We start from the raw sequence: 18,970 nt of genomic DNA, 5'->3' as shown, positions 1-18,970 counted from the left end.
AATCAATAGCATATTCCTTCACCTTAATGTCTTCTGGTGCGGCAAGTAAAAATCCAGGAGTAACTTATTTTTAAAAAGGCACGCAGAGCATAACACACTCTAAGGAGTAAAGCACTTTACAAAACAATCTAACATGGTTTCTTCCTTTTCCGTCGGATTGCCAATTACAAACTTATGTATTAGACACACAACTGTAGTTTCAAGTATGCATTTGATTAACATGTTGATGTCGCCTTGCTTTTAAGTCAGTTTTTAGTCGCTTCACACCAATTAAGGGAACTGCCAAAAGGTACTGAGTTTTTTTTTGCAGTTCGGGGAACGCGAAAAACTGTATTGATTAGCACAAAAACTAGGAGTTCCACGTTATACTGATCAAATGGCGTGTAACGGCATGACCAGTGTGTAACACCAACAAAGGAATATGAAACTGTCTTTATATTTGCAACTCTATATCTGCGTTTCACTGATTTTAACTGAACAGAGTGTCCTTTCTTGAATGACACGGTCCCTGGAAGCATGCTTCTTAGTTTAATGCGTTTCTTGATTATCTTAGGGAATAAACCTCTTCTTTCACGTCACCCAGACCTAGAAACACGAAGTTGTCACTATTTCTGGATTGCCAACTGTAGTAGAAAATTCCTTTCCACGGAGCAACACATTTTTCGACACAAATGGAAAGCTGTGATAATATGGCATTTACACCTTTATGTATCTGTGGTGTCCACTATCACTTTGATAAACATTGTGTCGTCTCGGACAAACGCATGGTTACCTATCATAGAGAGAGGGAAAAAGGTGGGACACCCACTGGGAATGTTTGACTCTCTTTGTGGTCTCTGGAAAGACGAACTGCTTGGATCGGGTCTAAACGCATCAATCATGTGTTCTATGTTGTCCTGATCAAGTAACATGAAAGTAACCTTCTGTCTAAATGGCCAGCGGAGTAACGCATCATATTGACCACGCATCACAGCAAAATACAAAGACATGTGCGTTCCTTTGCCAGCACCGTCACCGTTTAAGTAGATGCGCACGCACATTTTGTAACCATGGCGACTTGTGTAGAAACAGGGGCTGTAAAGTGAAACCTGTTTTCCGGTGATAGCCTCATTTTGACGCCTCGCGAAATCTGTGATCTTCCAAATAAAGACTCCATTAAAGCTAGTGCTCTCTTGCTGTCTAATATTATCTTCTAAGTCAGCGGCGGCTGCGACGTTCCTGAGACTGAGACTGTGTTCTAAATTTTCCATGCGTCGCTGAAGTTTCCTAATTTCTTCGTTTCCACTCCTCAATTGTATTTCTAACCTTTTCATTTCTTTGCTCTGATCTTGCACCATGGAGTTCAACTCAACCATGAGAACTTCATGATTAGCCACTTTTGCATCGTTATTGTTTAACCTACGGACTACATCATTGACTCCCGCTTTGTCCGACCAATGCATAGGATTCACCAAGCCGTCAGGAACAAGGTCTTCGTCCATCCAAAAGCGTTCAATGCTCTTTTCCAGATTACTGATCCGTGAACCTTGACCTCGTACCACAGATGTTAACTTAAAGTGCTCATCGATTATATTCTCTACCTTGCACAGTAAATTTTGAATGGTTTTATCCATGTTTTGGACGACGTCAGAGTTTTCCTGGACGGTTTTAATGCCATCGAGTCTTGAGTGAAGGAAATTTGACAGGTTCTGGACGTATAATAGAAGAAAGTTTAGATGCTGAGTGCAGTCTTTATCTTGGTGATCTCTGTTTTCTTTTCGTTTCCTTGGCTGCAAACAGGAATATTGTAAAGTAAGTATATCTTATCGTCAGCTAGAGTTTAGTACAGCTGCATTATTATAAGCACGTACGGGAGGTGTCATAGGGCGTGATGGAGTCCACTTTCAAGACGAAATTAAATGTTTAGTTTCAGAACCCGTTGGTGTAATTTTTTTTTTCTTTAATCTTATTAGTTTACTTTAGAATTGTAATGTCTTCAATGTGATATCTTATTTCGTTCCTCTGCCTTTGTTTTGTACTCTTTTTTTATTTTAATTTGTACGTCTTTTACTGGAGAATAAAATACTAGCTGATTAAAAAAAAACTGTTATCATCATCATCGTCATTATCATCCGTCATTATCAGCAATCGTCATCAGAGCAAACCTCTTCGCATATATGTTATAGTTATTTCAGCTCATCCTTGTGTTTTTCTGTTCACATTCTCGCAATGAAAAACAATCGGTAAACAGGCTAGGGAGTTCTACGATTGATAAACTTCCTCACGGTCTTCGCCTATCAAAGCCCTATCGGAAACACATACTACAAAGAGGACAGTCAAGTTTTGCAAAAGCCAAAAGGTTGAATGTGAAGTAAACAAGAAAATGAAGACTTATCACCAAGAGCTAAACTAACTCCAAGTTTTTTTTTTTTTTTGCGCATTGTTCATCATCCAAATATCCAAATGCGATATTCATTTGATCCTTTTGTTCCTTGCGTCGATATTAAATTGGCATAATCAGCTACCCCCCCCCCCCCCCCCACCCACTACCCCAGCCTACGGGCCTTTTTCTATGGAAGAAAGCAAAGAAAATGATTTAATTAAGTAAACAAAAAACCGGAAACACGAAAACGCGGACAATTCGAAAACCTTTTATTTTCACAAACCCTACAGGCAGTAGGAATAAATAACCAGGGAGCGCCGCTTTTAGGCTTGGCTAAATCTATACGTTATTTACGTTGTGAACCTAAAGTAATGCTTGACGATTGTTTAATATTAGACATCACGCATATGGTGCACAATAATATTCAACTTTAAAGCAACTCATTTTTTGTTTCAAATATTCCTCCTTGACGAGGCTACTCTCTTTGCGACGGCTGTGCCTATCAATAACAATCTTAAGGCGTACGCAGGTCGTAGTCGACAGGCTGATAATCTTGATGATATTTAATACATTGCAATCGGAAAACGGTCTTTCTATTATTTACAACTCTATGCATATGTTATGTCAACAATGGCAAAATATCGACAAGACTGTGACTGAAAATAACTTATTCTCTTTTCGCAGAGCTCTAAATGGTGCAGTCTACTTACTTTACTCTATCTGCCCACTTATACCATCGGATATGTCGCAAGCAGTTGAAGATGACGTTCAGCCGCAAGTCTTAGTGCTATACATTGCGATACAAGTGAAAAGAATCAATAGCATATTCCTTCACCTTAATTTTCTCTGGTCCGGCAAGTAAAAATCCGGGGGGAACCTAATTTTAAAAAGGCAAGTAGAACATAACACACTCTAAGGAGTAACGCACTTTACAAAGCAATCTAAAATAGTATCTTCCTTTTCCGTTGGATTACAAATTACAACCTTATGTATTAGATACAGAAATATAGTTTCAAGTATGACTTTAATTAACATACGTCACGTCTCCTTGCTTTTAAGTCAGTGTTTAGTTGCCTCTCACCAAGTGAAGCCAAACTGGTAGTTTCAGTCTCGCAGTTTGGGAAACACTAAAAACTATATCCAGGACAAATTGTAGGTTCCACGTTATACTGATCAAATCATGTAGCATGTAACTGTTTGGCCAGTGTATATAACCAACAAAGGAATATGAAATCGTCTTTATACGTATAGCTCTATATCATTGTGCGCCTCACTGATTGAACTCAGTGCCCTTTCGTGAGTCATACGGTCCCTGGATGCATGCTTATTAGCTCAATGAGTTTCTTGATTATCGTTGGGAATAAACCTCTTCTTTCGCATCACCCAGACCTAGAAACACGTTATCTTTTTTTCTGAATTGCCAAGTGTAGTAAAAACCCCCATTTTATGGAGCAACACATTTTTCGACACAAATGGAAAACTGCGATAATATCATTTGCACCTTTATGTATCTGTGGTGTCCACTATCACTTTGATAAACATTGTGTCGTCTCGGACAAACGCATGGTTACCTATCATAGAGAGAGGGAAAAAGGTGGGGCACCCACTGGGAATGTTTGATTCTCTTTGTGGTCTCTGGAAAGATGAACTGCTTGGATCGGGTCTAAACGCATCAATCATGTGTTCTATGTTGTCCTGATCAAGTAACATGAAAGTAACCTTCTGTCTAAATGGCCAGCGGAGTAACGCATCGTATTGACCGCGCATCACAACAAAATACAAAGACATGTGCGTTCCTTTGCCAGCACCGTCACCGTTTAAGTAGATGCGCACGCACATTTTGTAACCATGGCGACTTGTGTAGAAACAGGGACTGTAAAGTGAAACCTGTTTTCCGGTAATCGCCTCATTTCGACGCCTAGCGAAATCAGTGATCTTCCAAATAAAGACTCCATTAAAGCTAGTGCTCTCTTGCTGTCTAATATTATCTTCTAAGTCAGCGGTGGCTGCGACGTTCCTGAGACTGAGACTGTGTTCTAAATTTTCCATGCGTCGCTGAAGTTTCCTAATTTCTTCGTTTCCACTCCTCAATTGTATTTCTAACCTTTTCATTTCTTTGCTCTGATCTTGCACCATGGAGTTTAACTCAACCATGAGAACTTCATGATTAGCCACTTTTGCATCGTTATTGTTTAACCTACGGACTACATCATTGACTCCCGCTTTGTCCGACCAATGCATAGGATTCACCAAGCCGTCAGGAACAAGGTCTTCGTCCATCCAAAAGCGTTCAATGCTCTTTTCCAGATTACTGATCCGTGAACCTTGACCTCGTACCACAGATGTTAACTTAAAGTGCTCATCGATTATATTCTCTACCTTGCACAGTAAATTTTGAATGGTTTTATCCATGTTTTGGACGACGTCAGAGTTTTCCTGGACGGTTTTAATGCCATCGAGTCTTGAGTGAAGGAAATTTGACAGGTTCTGGACGTATAATAGAAGAAAGTTTAGATGCTGAGTGCAGTCTTTATCTTGGTGATCTCTGTTTTCTTTTCGTTTCCTTGGCTGCAAACAGGAATATTGTAAAGTAAGTATATCTTATCGTCAGCTAGAGTTTAGTACAGCTGCATTATTATAAGCACGTACGGGAGGTGTCATAGGGCGTGATGGAGTCCACTTTCAAGACGAAATTAAATGTTTAGTTTCAGAACCCGTTGGTGTAATTTTTTTTTTCTTTAATCTTATTAGTTTACTTTAGAATTGTAATGTCTTCAATGTGATATCTTATTTCGTTCCTCTGCCTTTGTTTTGTACTCTTTTTTTATTTTAATTTGTACGTCTTTTACTGGAGAATAAAATACTAGCTGATTAAAAAAAAACTGTTATCATCATCATCGTCATTATCATCCGTCATTATCAGCAATCGTCATCAGAGCAAACCTCTTCGCATATATGTTATAGTTATTTCAGCTCATCCTTGTGTTTTTCTGTTCACATTCTCGCAATGAAAAACAATCGGTAAAGAGGCTAGCGAGTTCTACGATTCATAAACTTCCTCACGGTCTTCGCCTATCAAAGCCCTATCGGAAACACATACTACAAAGAGGACAGTCAAGTTTTGCAAAAGCCAAAAGGTTGAATGTGAAGTAAACAAGAAAATGAACGACTTATCACCAAGAGCTAAACTAACTCCAAGTTATTTACTTTTTTTTTTACGCTTTGTTCATCATCCAAATATCCAAATGCGATATTCATTTGATCCTTTTGTTCCTTGCGTCGATATTAAATTGGCATAATCAGCTATTAATGACTGCCTAACCTTTCCATCGGGACATCCTACGTCGTAAAATGGGCACGGTCCCTCTACAGCTTCACAGTCTCCGGTAATGCGATCCATGTGGCTTGCAAGCTGATAGTTCGAAAAAGTAACAAATCAAGATTTCTGGTATCGAAAAAGCTGCTCCTACGAGTCTCTTAAACCCAATGGTAAAGCGTTCCGAAATAGTAATCTAAAGATCATGCAGAGGGTTATGGTTCCCATACAGCAGGGCACTCACGGGTTTTTTCCCGTGGACGCCTGCCATAGGAAAGAAAAAAACAGTTTACAATCGAGTTCACTACAATTGCAAGCGCCTTTCACAAAAATTGAATTCTGAAGCTTATTTCTTAAGAAATAGATCAAAATGCAACGCTGGAAATTACTCGTTGACTCGTGACGCTTCAGTGGTTGACGGCAGCGAGAAACGATGCGCCCTGAAAGGCGCAAATAATGGACTGCAGTGACAGATGCGGATAGCGTCGATCAAAGGAGCACGGTGCAATTTTTCCCACATTCCTCGAAGAATTTAAATTTATGGGAAGGTCGAGTTTTGACAAAGGCTTCTCTCTGTCGAAATCACACAAAGTGCAAGTCCAAACAGTCTACTCTTAGCATCATGATCCACCCCAAACAAAGTGAACTATCCATCTCCTGACATTCATTGAGCCTAAGATATCCTCTGAGGAGTTTTTTTTCCCTTTAGAAAACCATTATTGAGTTAATTGAGCACAAAAGGTGACGTTACCTGTTTTCGGACGAGTTTAACGGAAAGACAATTTGGACATTCCACAGTGTATTCCGGGCATTCATTTTCCTGGTGATGCTAACAGAAAATCAAATGAAAAATATTAATAATTAATTTCCGGTTGAAAGAACGATAAAACCTTTCCATCATTGTTGAAATACAAAATGTATCCAATCATTTAACGCCTTATACCTTAAGCTGGTCGGCAGTTGTCATCAACCCGCACAGGTTACATTTCTGCTCCCTGAAGTCGCAGTCTTCTTTGAGATGTCGTGACAAGTCGTCTCTTGGCACCATGACTCCACAACCGTGATGCATGCACTGAACTTTAGTGAACAGACACTTGTTCTCATGATCCTGAATAAACAAAGGTAAAGTACTGTCGGTTTAGTCAAAAGACATACTAAATCTTCAAACACTTCCTTTTTTATACGATTCTTCGATTTTTACACTTGCATCACGTAACAAAACAGGGCGTTCATAATTACAGCTCCATCGAGTTCGTCAGTTATTGTTAAAGGTGGCCATCATTTTCCCATTCAATTTACTTTTAGGGTAAGTTGTCCTGGCTCTTAATGTCTTAGTTGAAAAACAAAATTGTTGCAACACAGCGCTTATTTGTTGATGCTTCTCAAAAATTACCTACCACTTCTCCATCACTTATCTCTCACGCACCAGGAAAAAAAGAAAGAAATTGATTGTAGATTACATTTTTGTCATACCTCTAACAGCCCCAGATCTCCTCTCCACTGACAACCGTCGACATGGTTTGTACACTGGACTTGCAAAGACAGAACCTCACGCTGTGCGTATTTATCTTCGAAAATCTAAAAACATAGACAATAAAGTTAAATCGTTAATTCAGAAGCATCTAATAACGAATATACGTATTACATGAAACAATGATTTTAAATGTTCGTCCACCTTTCCTCTCGAAATTTCTTGAATAGCCATTTCCAGGCTAGCAGACAGACAAATCGTCTGATGTGAAAACGGGACGAACAAATTTTTAGCCGACTTAGTCGTCTGATTTTTTTTTCTCTAGGAACTCGATTTTTCAAAGACGATTTGTGGCCAGAAGGACAATTCCCCCTAGGTCAGACCTAAATTCACGTTATAAAACAAATCGACTCATTAACCACCGCGCGGAACTGTAACTAGCTATGGAAGCGATTGTCAACATACAACCAAGTCTCTCCCTCAATTGAAGGATTATTCTTAATTGTCAATTTCTTCCAAGTGAAGTAGTTCATTTTGGACACTGAAAGCTTGATAGGGATCATGGGAAATGAACATATTTCTTTTAAAAGCCGAACCATAATGTCTGGACTCGCAGGACTCGAACCTGGGAAGGTGTGATTAACAACCCCTTCATTTAACCACCAGACTACCACATCACTAACTGCGACGATGTCATTTTTTATTAAGACCGACCTAAATTCACGTAAGACAGACAAAACCACCGCGCGGAACTGGAACTAACTATGGAAGCGATTGTTTATAGGAAGTTTCCAATATGGTCGGCAATCTCGTCACCAGAGCTCTTCTCTTTTGCTCATGACTGAGTTTTGGCGCAAAGGGTAAGGTAACCAGTAACCAAGCCCTACCTAGTGCCAGTCGTCATGCTCTCAAACGTATCCAGTTTGTTAGTCCACTGTCAGTCTTTATGAATATTTACGTGGGACAACACTAGCGGTATTGGTCGTCTTCAGCTTATTAGTCAGCCAAATCATAGGACGATTTGTTTCGTCTTCTGGTGTGAAAACGGCCAAAATAACTCGATTGTTTATGTCAAATTTTAAATCCCAATTTGCAGTCACATTATTACATGTATTTCCTTTGCTTCATGGTTTACAAGAGATCGGTGATCATTTAAGATTTCCAAATGGTCTGATAGGATCTTTTTGCTTACCTCCTCTCTCTTGATTTCTTCGTTGTCCAGTAAGCATTTGGAAAGGGGTGACCTGTAAAACATTTGAGGGAAGACATCTAATCGAGAGGTCCGTATTGGAAACAAAAACCGTGTCTTGAGTGTGGCCCGAACCGTAATCAAAATGCCAGATTTTTGTAAGTTAATGTATTTAAAAGACAAAAAATAAAATGAATTACCGTTGTTTATGTCCTTTCTTTGTTTTGTTTTTTCCTATTTTTTTTTTTTGTTTGTGTTGCTTTATTTTCTTGATACCAAGAATTAACAAATACATACATGCAAAGGGGTTTGGTCGGTCAGCCAAAGAAAAACCAACATGAAAAACAAGAGAACTCCCAAAGTGAAACCAAGTGCAAATTAAAGGCTTCGAGACTTGAAATTTCCTTCAACATTGAAAATTCATCAGGTTTCAAAGTAGAGGAAGGAAATGGTATATCATTACAGTAAAAACCCTCGCATAAGAACCTTGATTTTTCCAAGGCAGGCTGAAAAGGTCCTCTAAAAATGGTATTTAGTGGAGTTTTAGGCCATTTAGGTTCTTAAATTGGTTCAGTGACAGTGGCAGCTGTGTTGCATATATTTAGTATGAAGAATGCATATGGAATTTTTATAGATACTCATTCCTTGTATTGCATTTTGTTCCAGTTGCATGAAAATTACAAGCTGATTTTGTAAATGAAGAATATGTTTAATTAAAAGATAAGGCTAAAATAGGCTCTTATGTAAAGGTCTTCAACAGTGATATCTTTAGCCTAGTACCATGTTCTTAAATTCTATAGGTTCTTATATGCTAACTTTTACTGTATCACATGAACAGAGTAAAAAGTATCACTGCAAAAAGCGGTTGCTCTTTTATGTTACCTGAGTAACTCTTGCACGCATGCTCTACAGTATCGATGTCCACAGTTGGTCTGCACCGGCTCCCTTAGCACGTGATTGCAGAACGGGCACAAAAATTTAGGATCAAAAGAGTTTCCATTTTCCCTCACACACGCATAACCGCACATGCTGACTCTGTAAGCGGAATAAAAAAGAAGTAAAGCCTTGGTTTTAAAGAGGATAATATTAACGATCACAGATACAATAAAAGATTAAGGTCCTTTTGAGGGCATAAATCAAGGGCACCCAACGAGCAAATTAAGCCAAAAGCCTTTGAGAGACATTTCTAGTCTCCTTGAAATCTGTAAAGACTTGCTACAGATATGTTTTTATCTCCTACAATAATGTGATCTATTCGGAAATCTTAGCTGAAAATTGAAGTGTCCTAAAATTTTAGGGAATGATATCTTTATCTAGATGACCTTAGTTTAAGTGCCAAAATTGGCAAAATGTCCCTTTCGAAAAGTAAAGAAATCTGTAACTGGTTGATAACTTTGAACTGAAATTCTTAGAACAGTTTGACTCTCCCGAACACATATTTCACCGAAGATTGTCGTTGGGTGTCCCTGATAAATCAGGAAGTCAATCAAGAGCCGCTTGCAAGCTCTGGTCGGGTCGGGAACTGGGAGCTAGATGTTAAACAAGTGAAGAGCCGATTAGGTCGTACTGTGGAAGCTACCAGTGTAAACGACGGACGTAACTTAGAAAGGAAAAAATATGCACCAGCCTGAACCACAATATTGAATTGCCAATTGACTAAATGTCGTCACAGAGGCGTCAACTTTATATTTGCGTAAAACGCGGACCTGATGTTTGATCGCTTGAAAATTCAACGTTGACTGCAACAAGCTACTTAACTACTGTAAGCAGACGTGTCAAAAACTGAAAACGAGGACTGCGTGTGTTTATGTGTGTGTGTTACTCAGATCGTCGTTTTGGAGCAGATTATACGAGCTGCACATTGCAACAAGGCTAAACGGAAGCGTGACAATTGTAACCCTCGCTCTTTGAACAAAACTTTTAGAAGTACACAATCATGACAACACTCTTGCATCCTGCATCGTCTTTTGGATCTGAATAAACTCAATTTCACTGCAAAGAATTTGTTTTATTGTCGTTCGGTTAAGAAACGCATTTTCCCGCGCGCGCGATGAGTCGTTGAATTTTTAAAAGGGTAAAAGAAAATTATAGATGCACAAGCAAATCAGTTCAAATTACCAGTGGCACCTCTGACAGAGTGGCCCAAAAAACGGTTTACCCAGAATTTGGAAACTATGTTATGAAGCGAAAACCGAAGAAAAGACGAAAAACTTGCACTTGCAGCCGAGGAGCACAAATTGGTAGAACCCACCAACCGTTTTGCACAAGAAATGTAATTGCGCGGAATTTTCGCGATGAATATGTTATGAATTCGAAGGCAAACACAATTTCTTCCCTCCAAGCAGTTTCTTTGGTGAAAGAAATTAAGAAAATATGGTAAAGTTTTAAAAAAAATAAAATTCAAATCCTATCTAATTTTTCCACCAAAACAAGGACGCTGCTCATCGCGCTAAGACATATAAACAGATCGAATGCATGAAAAGTAACGAAATCAGTTAAGTATCTTGAATTTTCTCATTGCCAGTATTATTCTTACCAAAATTGTCTTCACCGGTTAGTCTTACCGGGAAAGTCCCTGTACAGATCCAAGTAACAACGCGATCAAAGCATAAAAAGATGGCTTAAGTGCGTGGCTTTTTATATCAGTCCCATCGGAAGCTCCTCGGTCCGAGGGGAAAACCCTTTTTATGACACTGACGCGACGCGGTAAATATAATTAGGGTGCGTTCGATTGACCGTATTCCGGAATAGGAATACATGGAATATAAGTTTAAGATCCTTTGTTTTTACGGAGATTCACATTAAAAGTGTCAAACGTCTGCTAAAATGCTATTTTAAACATATTTTATTGTCCTTGCTGCTTCGAAACGCGCCAAACATACCGTTTTAATCATCATTCCACGTATTCGTATTCCGGAATACGGTCAATCGAACGCGCCCTTAATAACTTATGTTCGACCCCTTTTATTTGAGCCAGCCATAATGAAAATAAATGATGTCAATAGCGTTTTGCTGTTATAAATCCAATTCCTAAAACTTGTAGAGTCGTTGAATTAGGACAATGTGCAAGTCATGCGAGCCATGGCTGCGAGTCACGCGAGCCAACATGGCGAGCCACGCGAGTCAACATGCGAGTCACACAGTTATTGAAAGCTAACCGTTTTAAAATGGATGCTTAGACTTAATACCTGTTTTTCAGCGCTATTTGAAATTGGTGCTTAGACTTAAATGCGAAATTCGAATAGCTCGCATGGTTCGCTGGCTCGCAGATTGTCAGCCCCAAAGTTTTATACTTCAAATAGTGACTTGAAGCTCTGAACCATAAACAAATTAATTTTCCGGCGGGAGGGAGTGTTCACTGGTACTATTCAAAGATATAAACAATTCTTCCCATTTGAGGTCATTTGAAACCTGCTTTTTAGTCACTTTCCGTTTCGCAGTAGAACGCCTATTTCGTTCTTATTATATGTCAGCGGGTTATCACCGCTTTATAAATAATTGTATGTAAATACTTTCTGTTTCAATATGAATGGGTAGATGATGTTACCGATCATTCCTTTTAGGAGTTCTTCGATCCGGCTTTAACTCGGTATCATTCGCCGCACGCTATTCGTAGCACTAGACAACGTACTCCGAGAAACTGAAGTCATTAATGGAAAGCCAGCCGAATATTCAAGATCTAACACTGACTTGATGGACGATGATACAATGTGTACATAATACATACATACATAATCTTTATTTTGACACGATAAGAATAAAAGCTAAAAGCATCCCATCCCACTTATATATATATATATATATATATATATATATTATACAATTATAATATTATAAAAATTATAAAAAAACGTCATGTGGGGGTTTCCCGATCCTTAAACCGCCAGACATTAAACCACGAAGCAGGTAAATGGCACGCTTTGTTAGCTGACTACACAGATAACTCTATATCGAAAAAGAATGAACATCGCTGTAAAGAAGTGAATGTTTTGTACAGCAGGAAAATAAAGAATCGCGGGTTCATTTCGAGGGTAAGAGAGAAACAGGAATGCATGGGTGATGCGCAACAAAGATCAGGGAAAAACCCCACCGGAAAGAACTGACGGCTGACACTTCAGACTATATAAGTACTTTTCAATTTGGTTTTGGCGGGGTCATGGAATGGGGGGTTTTTCCCCTCCATCTTTCAATTTTCACATGGTATGACCTGGTATACACATAACGTAATTCAGCAGTAAAAAGCACATGCAGGGACTCAACAGATTCTTAAAATTGCAACTTGTCAATTCAGCATGCAGTCCGCGTAAAGACGCCGTGAAATGAATGACGATCCATGCGAGTAAGTAAAGGGATAGTTTAGAACGTATTGAATTCCATTTGAACTGCGGAGTGGGCAAGAATCGAAAGTTAAGTAGATCATCTCATTGAGAAAAGCAACTAAAGCAATGGCCAGAAAACCTGAAAAAAATCCCGGGCATGAAGGATTCGAAACCATGACAATGCGATAGACGACTGCTCTATCAATGAACTCTGAACCATCAAGCAACTGAGCTAAGAACATATATGAAATTCATTCCTAAGTAAAGAGACTTCCTATGATTTTAGGTGAGTTAGGAAGCCGTACAAGGTTCAGCTCAGCACCAAAATTAGATGTTATTTTTTTTATTATTATTAAATGGTGTATTCGTTTCTTTTTACTGGGTTGCCTATGGGCAAACCCAGTCGCGGTCTGCGTTTAGTTTGTTTGTTTTCTGTTTGTTATTTTTTTTTTAGTTTTTTTTTTTTTCCGTGTCGGTAAAAGTCTTGCCTGTCACTCCCCTGGTAAGTGGTGTCTTTGTGGATAGAGCCTTCTGCGAGTATTTTCTTAGGATCGAGAGGGTAGTGGAACTGCGTAGATTTCTCTGGTGGACACAGTAGAATCATTAACTTAGCCTGCAATGGCGTCGAAAGTCATGCAACGCGAATGGCGTTTTAGTGGATCCTTAAACAAAATATACCCTTATGGAGCTCAATAATGGAAATTTAGTTGGATAAAATAGGCAGGAATCTCAAAAGCGACGAGCACTGGACTTCGGCAACAATCTATCGCCCGTCGAGACGAAATCAAAGTGAGCTGTAATTTACCTGAAGTAGATGGTAATTTGCCACGATTGGGTTGCTAGTCTTCACGCACGCAATGAAATAGGAAGAGGTTTTCGCCTCTAAGAGCAAATATGTTGTTTGTTTCAATAAATATTTTGCTGGAAAAGGATTCTGTGGTATTTTCTGCCTTTGTGAATTATAATATCGTGTTGTGTATTGAATTTTCGAGCTTAAGGTTCAAATGTGATATGGGAGAAGTTTCCGTTTTTAGTATTGCTCTGTAAGCAGGAAGGGTTCACAGGCCTGTTGGAAGCGTGCTTGAGTTTCAACAAAATGAGCCCCAAAATCAGTGAAAACTTGTGACGCAGATGAATAATAAAGTAGCTGCTATTTCCAAAATGATGGAATTACCTGGTGATAAATAACGTCGTACGCGTCTTGGAGAGTAAATTTTGACTTTGCATAAACAAGAGTTGGGCGATTGTCATCTTTGTTTTGACTTCGCTCATTTCATTGTCAAACTTTATAACACTTGACAGAAAAAGAAACTTACAAAAACCCGGTATCTTGCCATCATTTGACACAGATGCTTTACTGTTTGGCGAGTAAACATGCCGCGGTAACTTAATCACGGCGCCCGCTGAATTCCGGCCATGTCACTTTCGATTTTGCAATTTACTTGAACGTAGCAAAAATCTCCCAAAATGTTTGTCGCTGATCGTAACTTTTTATATTCTACATTCACGGTTCAAAATTAATGTTGTTTTCATGTCGTAAATATTTTATTCTCGATCGACCGTCCGGGAAACTTCCTTCTGCTCTTTCTGAAAACTGTGTATCAATAGTTATTTGCTTTTTCATCAATATTTGTTTTGCATAAAGCAAGCTAACAGAATCTGTACCTTGCTGAGTTCGCATTTGTTAGCGTTAATAGTATTTTCGGTCAGATGTTTCTGTTTTTTATGAGAGGTTTATTGTTTTGGTCTCCCATCCTAACACTAACCCCGCGAAACAGGGCTTGACTTCAGTGAAGTTTAGTATTACAAAGCTTTCAGATGCTCAGAGGGCACACTTGTGGTGAAAAGAAGTTGTGAGGGAACTTGAAAATTATCAACATGTCAGCCCAGAAGCCAATGTTTCTCGCTTCTCTTTTATTTGTTATTCTTCAGAGACTGGAATGCTGTATTTCAATACCACACAATTCAGTGCCTTCTGATTTTCTGTAGCACGTACCACAGGCAACGCAGTGTATGCTTCACAGAAGCATCTAGTTTTTTTTTTCCGTGTCGGTAAAAGTCTTGCCTGTCACTCCCCTGGTAAGTGGTGTCTTTGTGTATAGAGCCTTCTGCGCGTATTTTCTTAGGATCGAGAGGGTAGTGGAACTGCGTAGATTTCTCAGGTGGACACAGTAGAATCATTAACTTAGCGTGCAATGGCGTCGAAAGTCATGCAACGCGAATGGCGTTTTAGTGGATCCTTAAACAAAATATACCCTTATGGAGCTCAATAATGGAAAGTCAGTTGGATAAACTAGGCATGAATCTCAAAAGCGACGAGTACTGGACTTCGACAACAATCTATCGCCCGTCGAGACGAAATCAAAGTGAGCAGTATTTACCTGAAGTACATGGTAATTTGACACAATTGAGTTTCTTGTCTTCACGCACGCAATGAAATAGGAAGAGGTTTTCGCCTCTAAGAGCAAATATGTTGTTTGTTTCAATAAAATTTTCGCTGGAAAAGGATTCTGTGGTATTTTCTGCCTTTGTGAATTATAATATCATGTTGTGTATTGAATTTTCGAGCTTAAGGTTCAAATGTGATATGGGAGAAGTTTTTTAGTATTGCTCTGTAAGCAGGAAGGGTTCACAGGCCTGTTGGAAGCGTGCTTGAGTTTCAACAAAATGAGGCCCAAAATCAGTGAAAACTTGTGACGCAGATGAACAATAAAGTAGCTGCTATTTCCAAAATGATGGAATTACCTGGTGATAAATAACGTCGTACGCGTCTTGGAGAGTAAATTTTGACTTTGCATAAACAAGAGTTGGGCGATTGTCATCTTTGTTTTGACTTCGCTCATTTCATTGTCAAACTTTATAACACTTAACAGAAAAAGAAACTTACAAAAACCCGGTATCTTGCCATCATTTGACACAGATGCTTCACTGTTTTGCGAGTAAACATGCCGCGGTAACTTAATCACGGCGACCTCTGAATTCCGGCCATGTCACTTTCGATTTTTGCAATTTACTTGAACGTAGCAAAAATCTCCCTAAATGTTTGTCGCTGATCGTAACTTTTTATATTCTATATTCACGGTTCAAAATTAATGTTGTTTTCCCGGGGGGGGACTCCCATATGAAACAGCCGGGGATGCTCGTCGTCTCGCTTAGGGGTGAAAATTTTGGATTTTGGTCTCGCTTAGGGTGTTCCGGGCAAAGCGCCAATATTTTATGCCACCAAGGTCTCGTTTAGGGTTCGGCGAAGTAACACAGAATTACGCGAAGAGAAACAGAAGTCAAATTTCCTTTTAAATTTTCCTTTTAGATAAAAGCATTCGATGATCATGCCTTTTTATCATTAAAACTCATTGCGTGTCGTATTTTTGTGTTTTTAAACGGTCAAAATTTGCTTAAGCCACGCCTAGATTGGTCTCCTTTAGGGGTTAAATTCAAAATTTTCGACGAGCATCCCCGTCTGTTTCATATGGGTGTCCCCCCCCCCCCCCCCCCGGGGTTATTTTCATGTCGTAAATATTTTATTCTCGATCGACCGTCCGGGAAACTTCCTTCTGCTCTTTCTGAAAACTGTGTATCAATATTTATTTGCTTTTTCATCAATATTTGTTTTGCATAAAGCAAGCTAACAGAATCTGTACCTTGCTGAGTTCGCATTTGTTAGCGTTAATAGTATTTTCGGTCAGATGTTTCTGTTTTTTATGAGAGGTTTATTGTTTTGGTCTCCCATCCTAACACTAACCCCGCGAAACAGGGCTTGACTTCAGTGAAGTTTAGTATTACAAAGCTTTCAGATGCTCAGAGGGCACACTTGTGGTGAAAAGAAGTTGTGAGGGAACTTGAAAATTATCAACATGTCAGCCCAGAAGCCAATGTTTCTCGCTTCTCTTTTATTTGTTATTCTTCAGAGACTGGAATGCTGTATTTCAATACCACACAATTCAGTGCCTTCTGATTTTCTGTAGCACGTACCACAGGCAACGCAGTGTATGCTTCACAGAAGCATCTATTTTTTCTTTTTTTTTTTTTTTTTTTTTTTTTTTTTTTTCCGTGTCGGTAAAAGTCTTGCCTGTCACTCCCCTGGTAAGTGGTGTCTTTGTGTATAGAGCCTTCTGCGCGTATTTTCTTAGGATCGAGAGGGTAGTGGAACTGCGTAGATTTCTCAGGTGGACACAGTAGAATCATTAACTTAGCGTGCAATGGCGTCGAAAGTCATGCAACGCGAATGGCGTTTTAGTGGATCCTTAAACAAAATATACCCTTATGGAGCTCAATAATGGAAAGTCAGTTGGATAAACTAGGCATGAATCTCAAAAGCGACGAGTACTGGACTTCGACAACAATCTATCGCCCGTCGAGACGAAATCAAAGTGAGCAGTATTTACCTGAAGTACATGGTAATTTGACACAATTGAGTTTCTTGTCTTCACGCACGCAATGAAATAGGAAGAGGTTTTCGCCTCTAAGAGCAAATATGTTGTTTGTTTCAATAAAATTTTCGCTGGAAAAGGATTCTGTGGTATTTTCTGCCTTTGTGAATTATAATATCATGTTGTGTATTGAATTTTCGAGCTTAAGGTTCAAATGTGATATGGGAGAAGTTTTTTAGTATTGCTCTGTAAGCAGGAAGGGTTCACAGGCCTGTTGGAAGCGTGCTTGAGTTTCAACAAAATGAGGCCCAAAATCAGTGAAAACTTGTGACGCAGATGAACAATAAAGTAGCTGCTATTTCCAAAATGATGGAATTACCTGGTGATAAATAACGTCGTACGCGTCTTGGAGAGTAAATTTTGACTTTGCATAAACAAGAGTTGGGCGATTGTCATCTTTGTTTTGACTTCGCTCATTTCATTGTCAAATTTTATAATACTTAACAGAAAAAGAAACTTACAAAAACCCGGTATCGTGCCATCATTTGACACAGATGCTTCTCTGTTTTGCGAGTAAACATGCCGCGGTAACTTAATCACGGCGACCTCTGAATTCCGGCCATGTCACTTTCGATTTTGCAATTTACTTGAACGTAGCAAAAATCTCCCAAAATGTTTGTCGCTGATCGTAACTTTTTATATTCTATATTCACGGTTCAAAATTAATGTTGTTTTCCCGGGGGGGTGGGGGGACTCCCATATGAAACAGCCGAGGATGCTCGTCGTCTCGCTTAGGGGTGAAAATTTTGGATTTTGGTCTCGCTTAGGGTGTTCCGGGCAAAGCGCCAATATTTTATGCCACCAAGGTCTCGTTTAGGGTTCGGCGAAGTAACACAGAATTACGCGAAGAGAAACAGAAGTCAAATTTCCTTTTAAATTTTCCTTTTAGATAAAAGCATTCGATGATCATGCCTTTATATCATTAAAACTCATTGCGTGTCGTATTTTTGTGTTTTTAAACGGTCAAAATTTGCTTAAGCCACGCCTAGATTGGTCTCCTTTAGGGGTTAAATTCAAAATTTTCGACGAGCATCCCCGTCTGTTTCATATGGGTGTCCCCCCCCCCCCCCCCCCCGGGGTTATTTTCATGTCGTAAATATTTTATTCTCGATCGACCGTCCGGGAAACTTCCTTCTGCTCTTTCTGAAAACTGTGTATCAATATTTATTTGCTTTTTCATCAATATTTGTTTTGCATAAAGCAAGCTAACAGAATCTGTACCTTGCTGAGTTCGCATTTGTTAGCGTTAATAGTATTTTCGGTCAGATGTTTCTGTTTTTTATGAGGGGTTTATTGTTTTGGTCTCCCATCGCAACACTAACCCCGCGAAACAGGGCTTGACTTCAGTGAAGTTTAGTATTACAAAGTTTTCGGATGCTCATAGGGCACACTTGTGGTGAAAAGAAGTTGTGAGGGAACTTGAAAATTATCAACATGTCAGCCCAGAAGCCAATGTTTCTCGCTTCTCTTTTATTTGTTATTCTTCAGAGACTGGAATGCTGTATTTCAATACCACACAATTCAGTGCTTTCTGATTTTCTGTAGCACGTACCACAGGCAAGCCAGTGTATGCTTCACAGAAGCATCTAGTTTTGTTTGAAACCAGGTAAGAATTTTAGCTGAGCATTCTGCTCATTTGTTTTTGTGCTTTGAAGCTGGCTCTTCACTATGTCAAGTCATGGTCGTGTAAGTAAGTAAGACCACGTCAAGTAAATAATGTTTTGCTATTCAATAAACCAGCACGAATGTGCCAAAAGTATGTTTTAAAATGGATCTTTTAGGATTTGGGAGGATTTTTTCAAAGGTTTTGGGGGAAAAGACGAGCATTAAGTCAAAGTGTTTCCTTGACAATCATCAAGCTGAAAGCCATTCACGTCCTTTGG

At 39.2% G+C, this 18,970-nt stretch overlaps 3 protein-coding genes across 3 annotated transcripts in view; all 3 read right to left on the bottom strand.

The window, feature by feature from the left end:
• LOC138031474 (TNF receptor-associated factor 2-like) overlaps positions 1–18,970 on the bottom strand; it is a 527,459-nt gene that overhangs the window by 72,847 nt on the left and 435,642 nt on the right. The window lies entirely within an intron of this gene.
• LOC138037640 (TNF receptor-associated factor 2-like) lies at positions 705–1,754 on the bottom strand. The gene has a single exon (XM_068883542.1). The coding sequence runs from the start codon at positions 1,611–1,613 to the stop codon at positions 705–707; it is 909 nt and encodes a 302-aa protein (XP_068739643.1). The 5' UTR covers positions 1,614–1,754.
• LOC138031508 (TNF receptor-associated factor 2-like) lies at positions 2,612–10,948 on the bottom strand. Its single transcript, XM_068879195.1, has 8 exons — positions 10,875–10,948; positions 9,221–9,373; positions 8,342–8,393; positions 7,152–7,256; positions 6,622–6,786; positions 6,430–6,507; positions 5,685–5,774; positions 2,612–4,930 (listed from the first exon to the last, which is right to left on the bottom strand). The coding sequence occupies exons 2-8, from the start codon at positions 9,364–9,366 to the stop codon at positions 3,866–3,868; spliced, it is 1,701 nt and encodes a 566-aa protein (XP_068735296.1). The 5' UTR covers positions 9,367–9,373; positions 10,875–10,948; the 3' UTR covers positions 2,612–3,865.

This window comes from Montipora capricornis, chromosome 2, assembly GCF_036669925.1.
Source record: "Montipora capricornis isolate CH-2021 chromosome 2, ASM3666992v2, whole genome shotgun sequence".
NCBI lineage: Eukaryota > Metazoa > Cnidaria > Anthozoa > Scleractinia > Acroporidae > Montipora > Montipora capricornis.
Note: the sequence above shows the minus strand (reverse complement) of the source record. Positions and strands in the feature narration are given on the sequence as shown.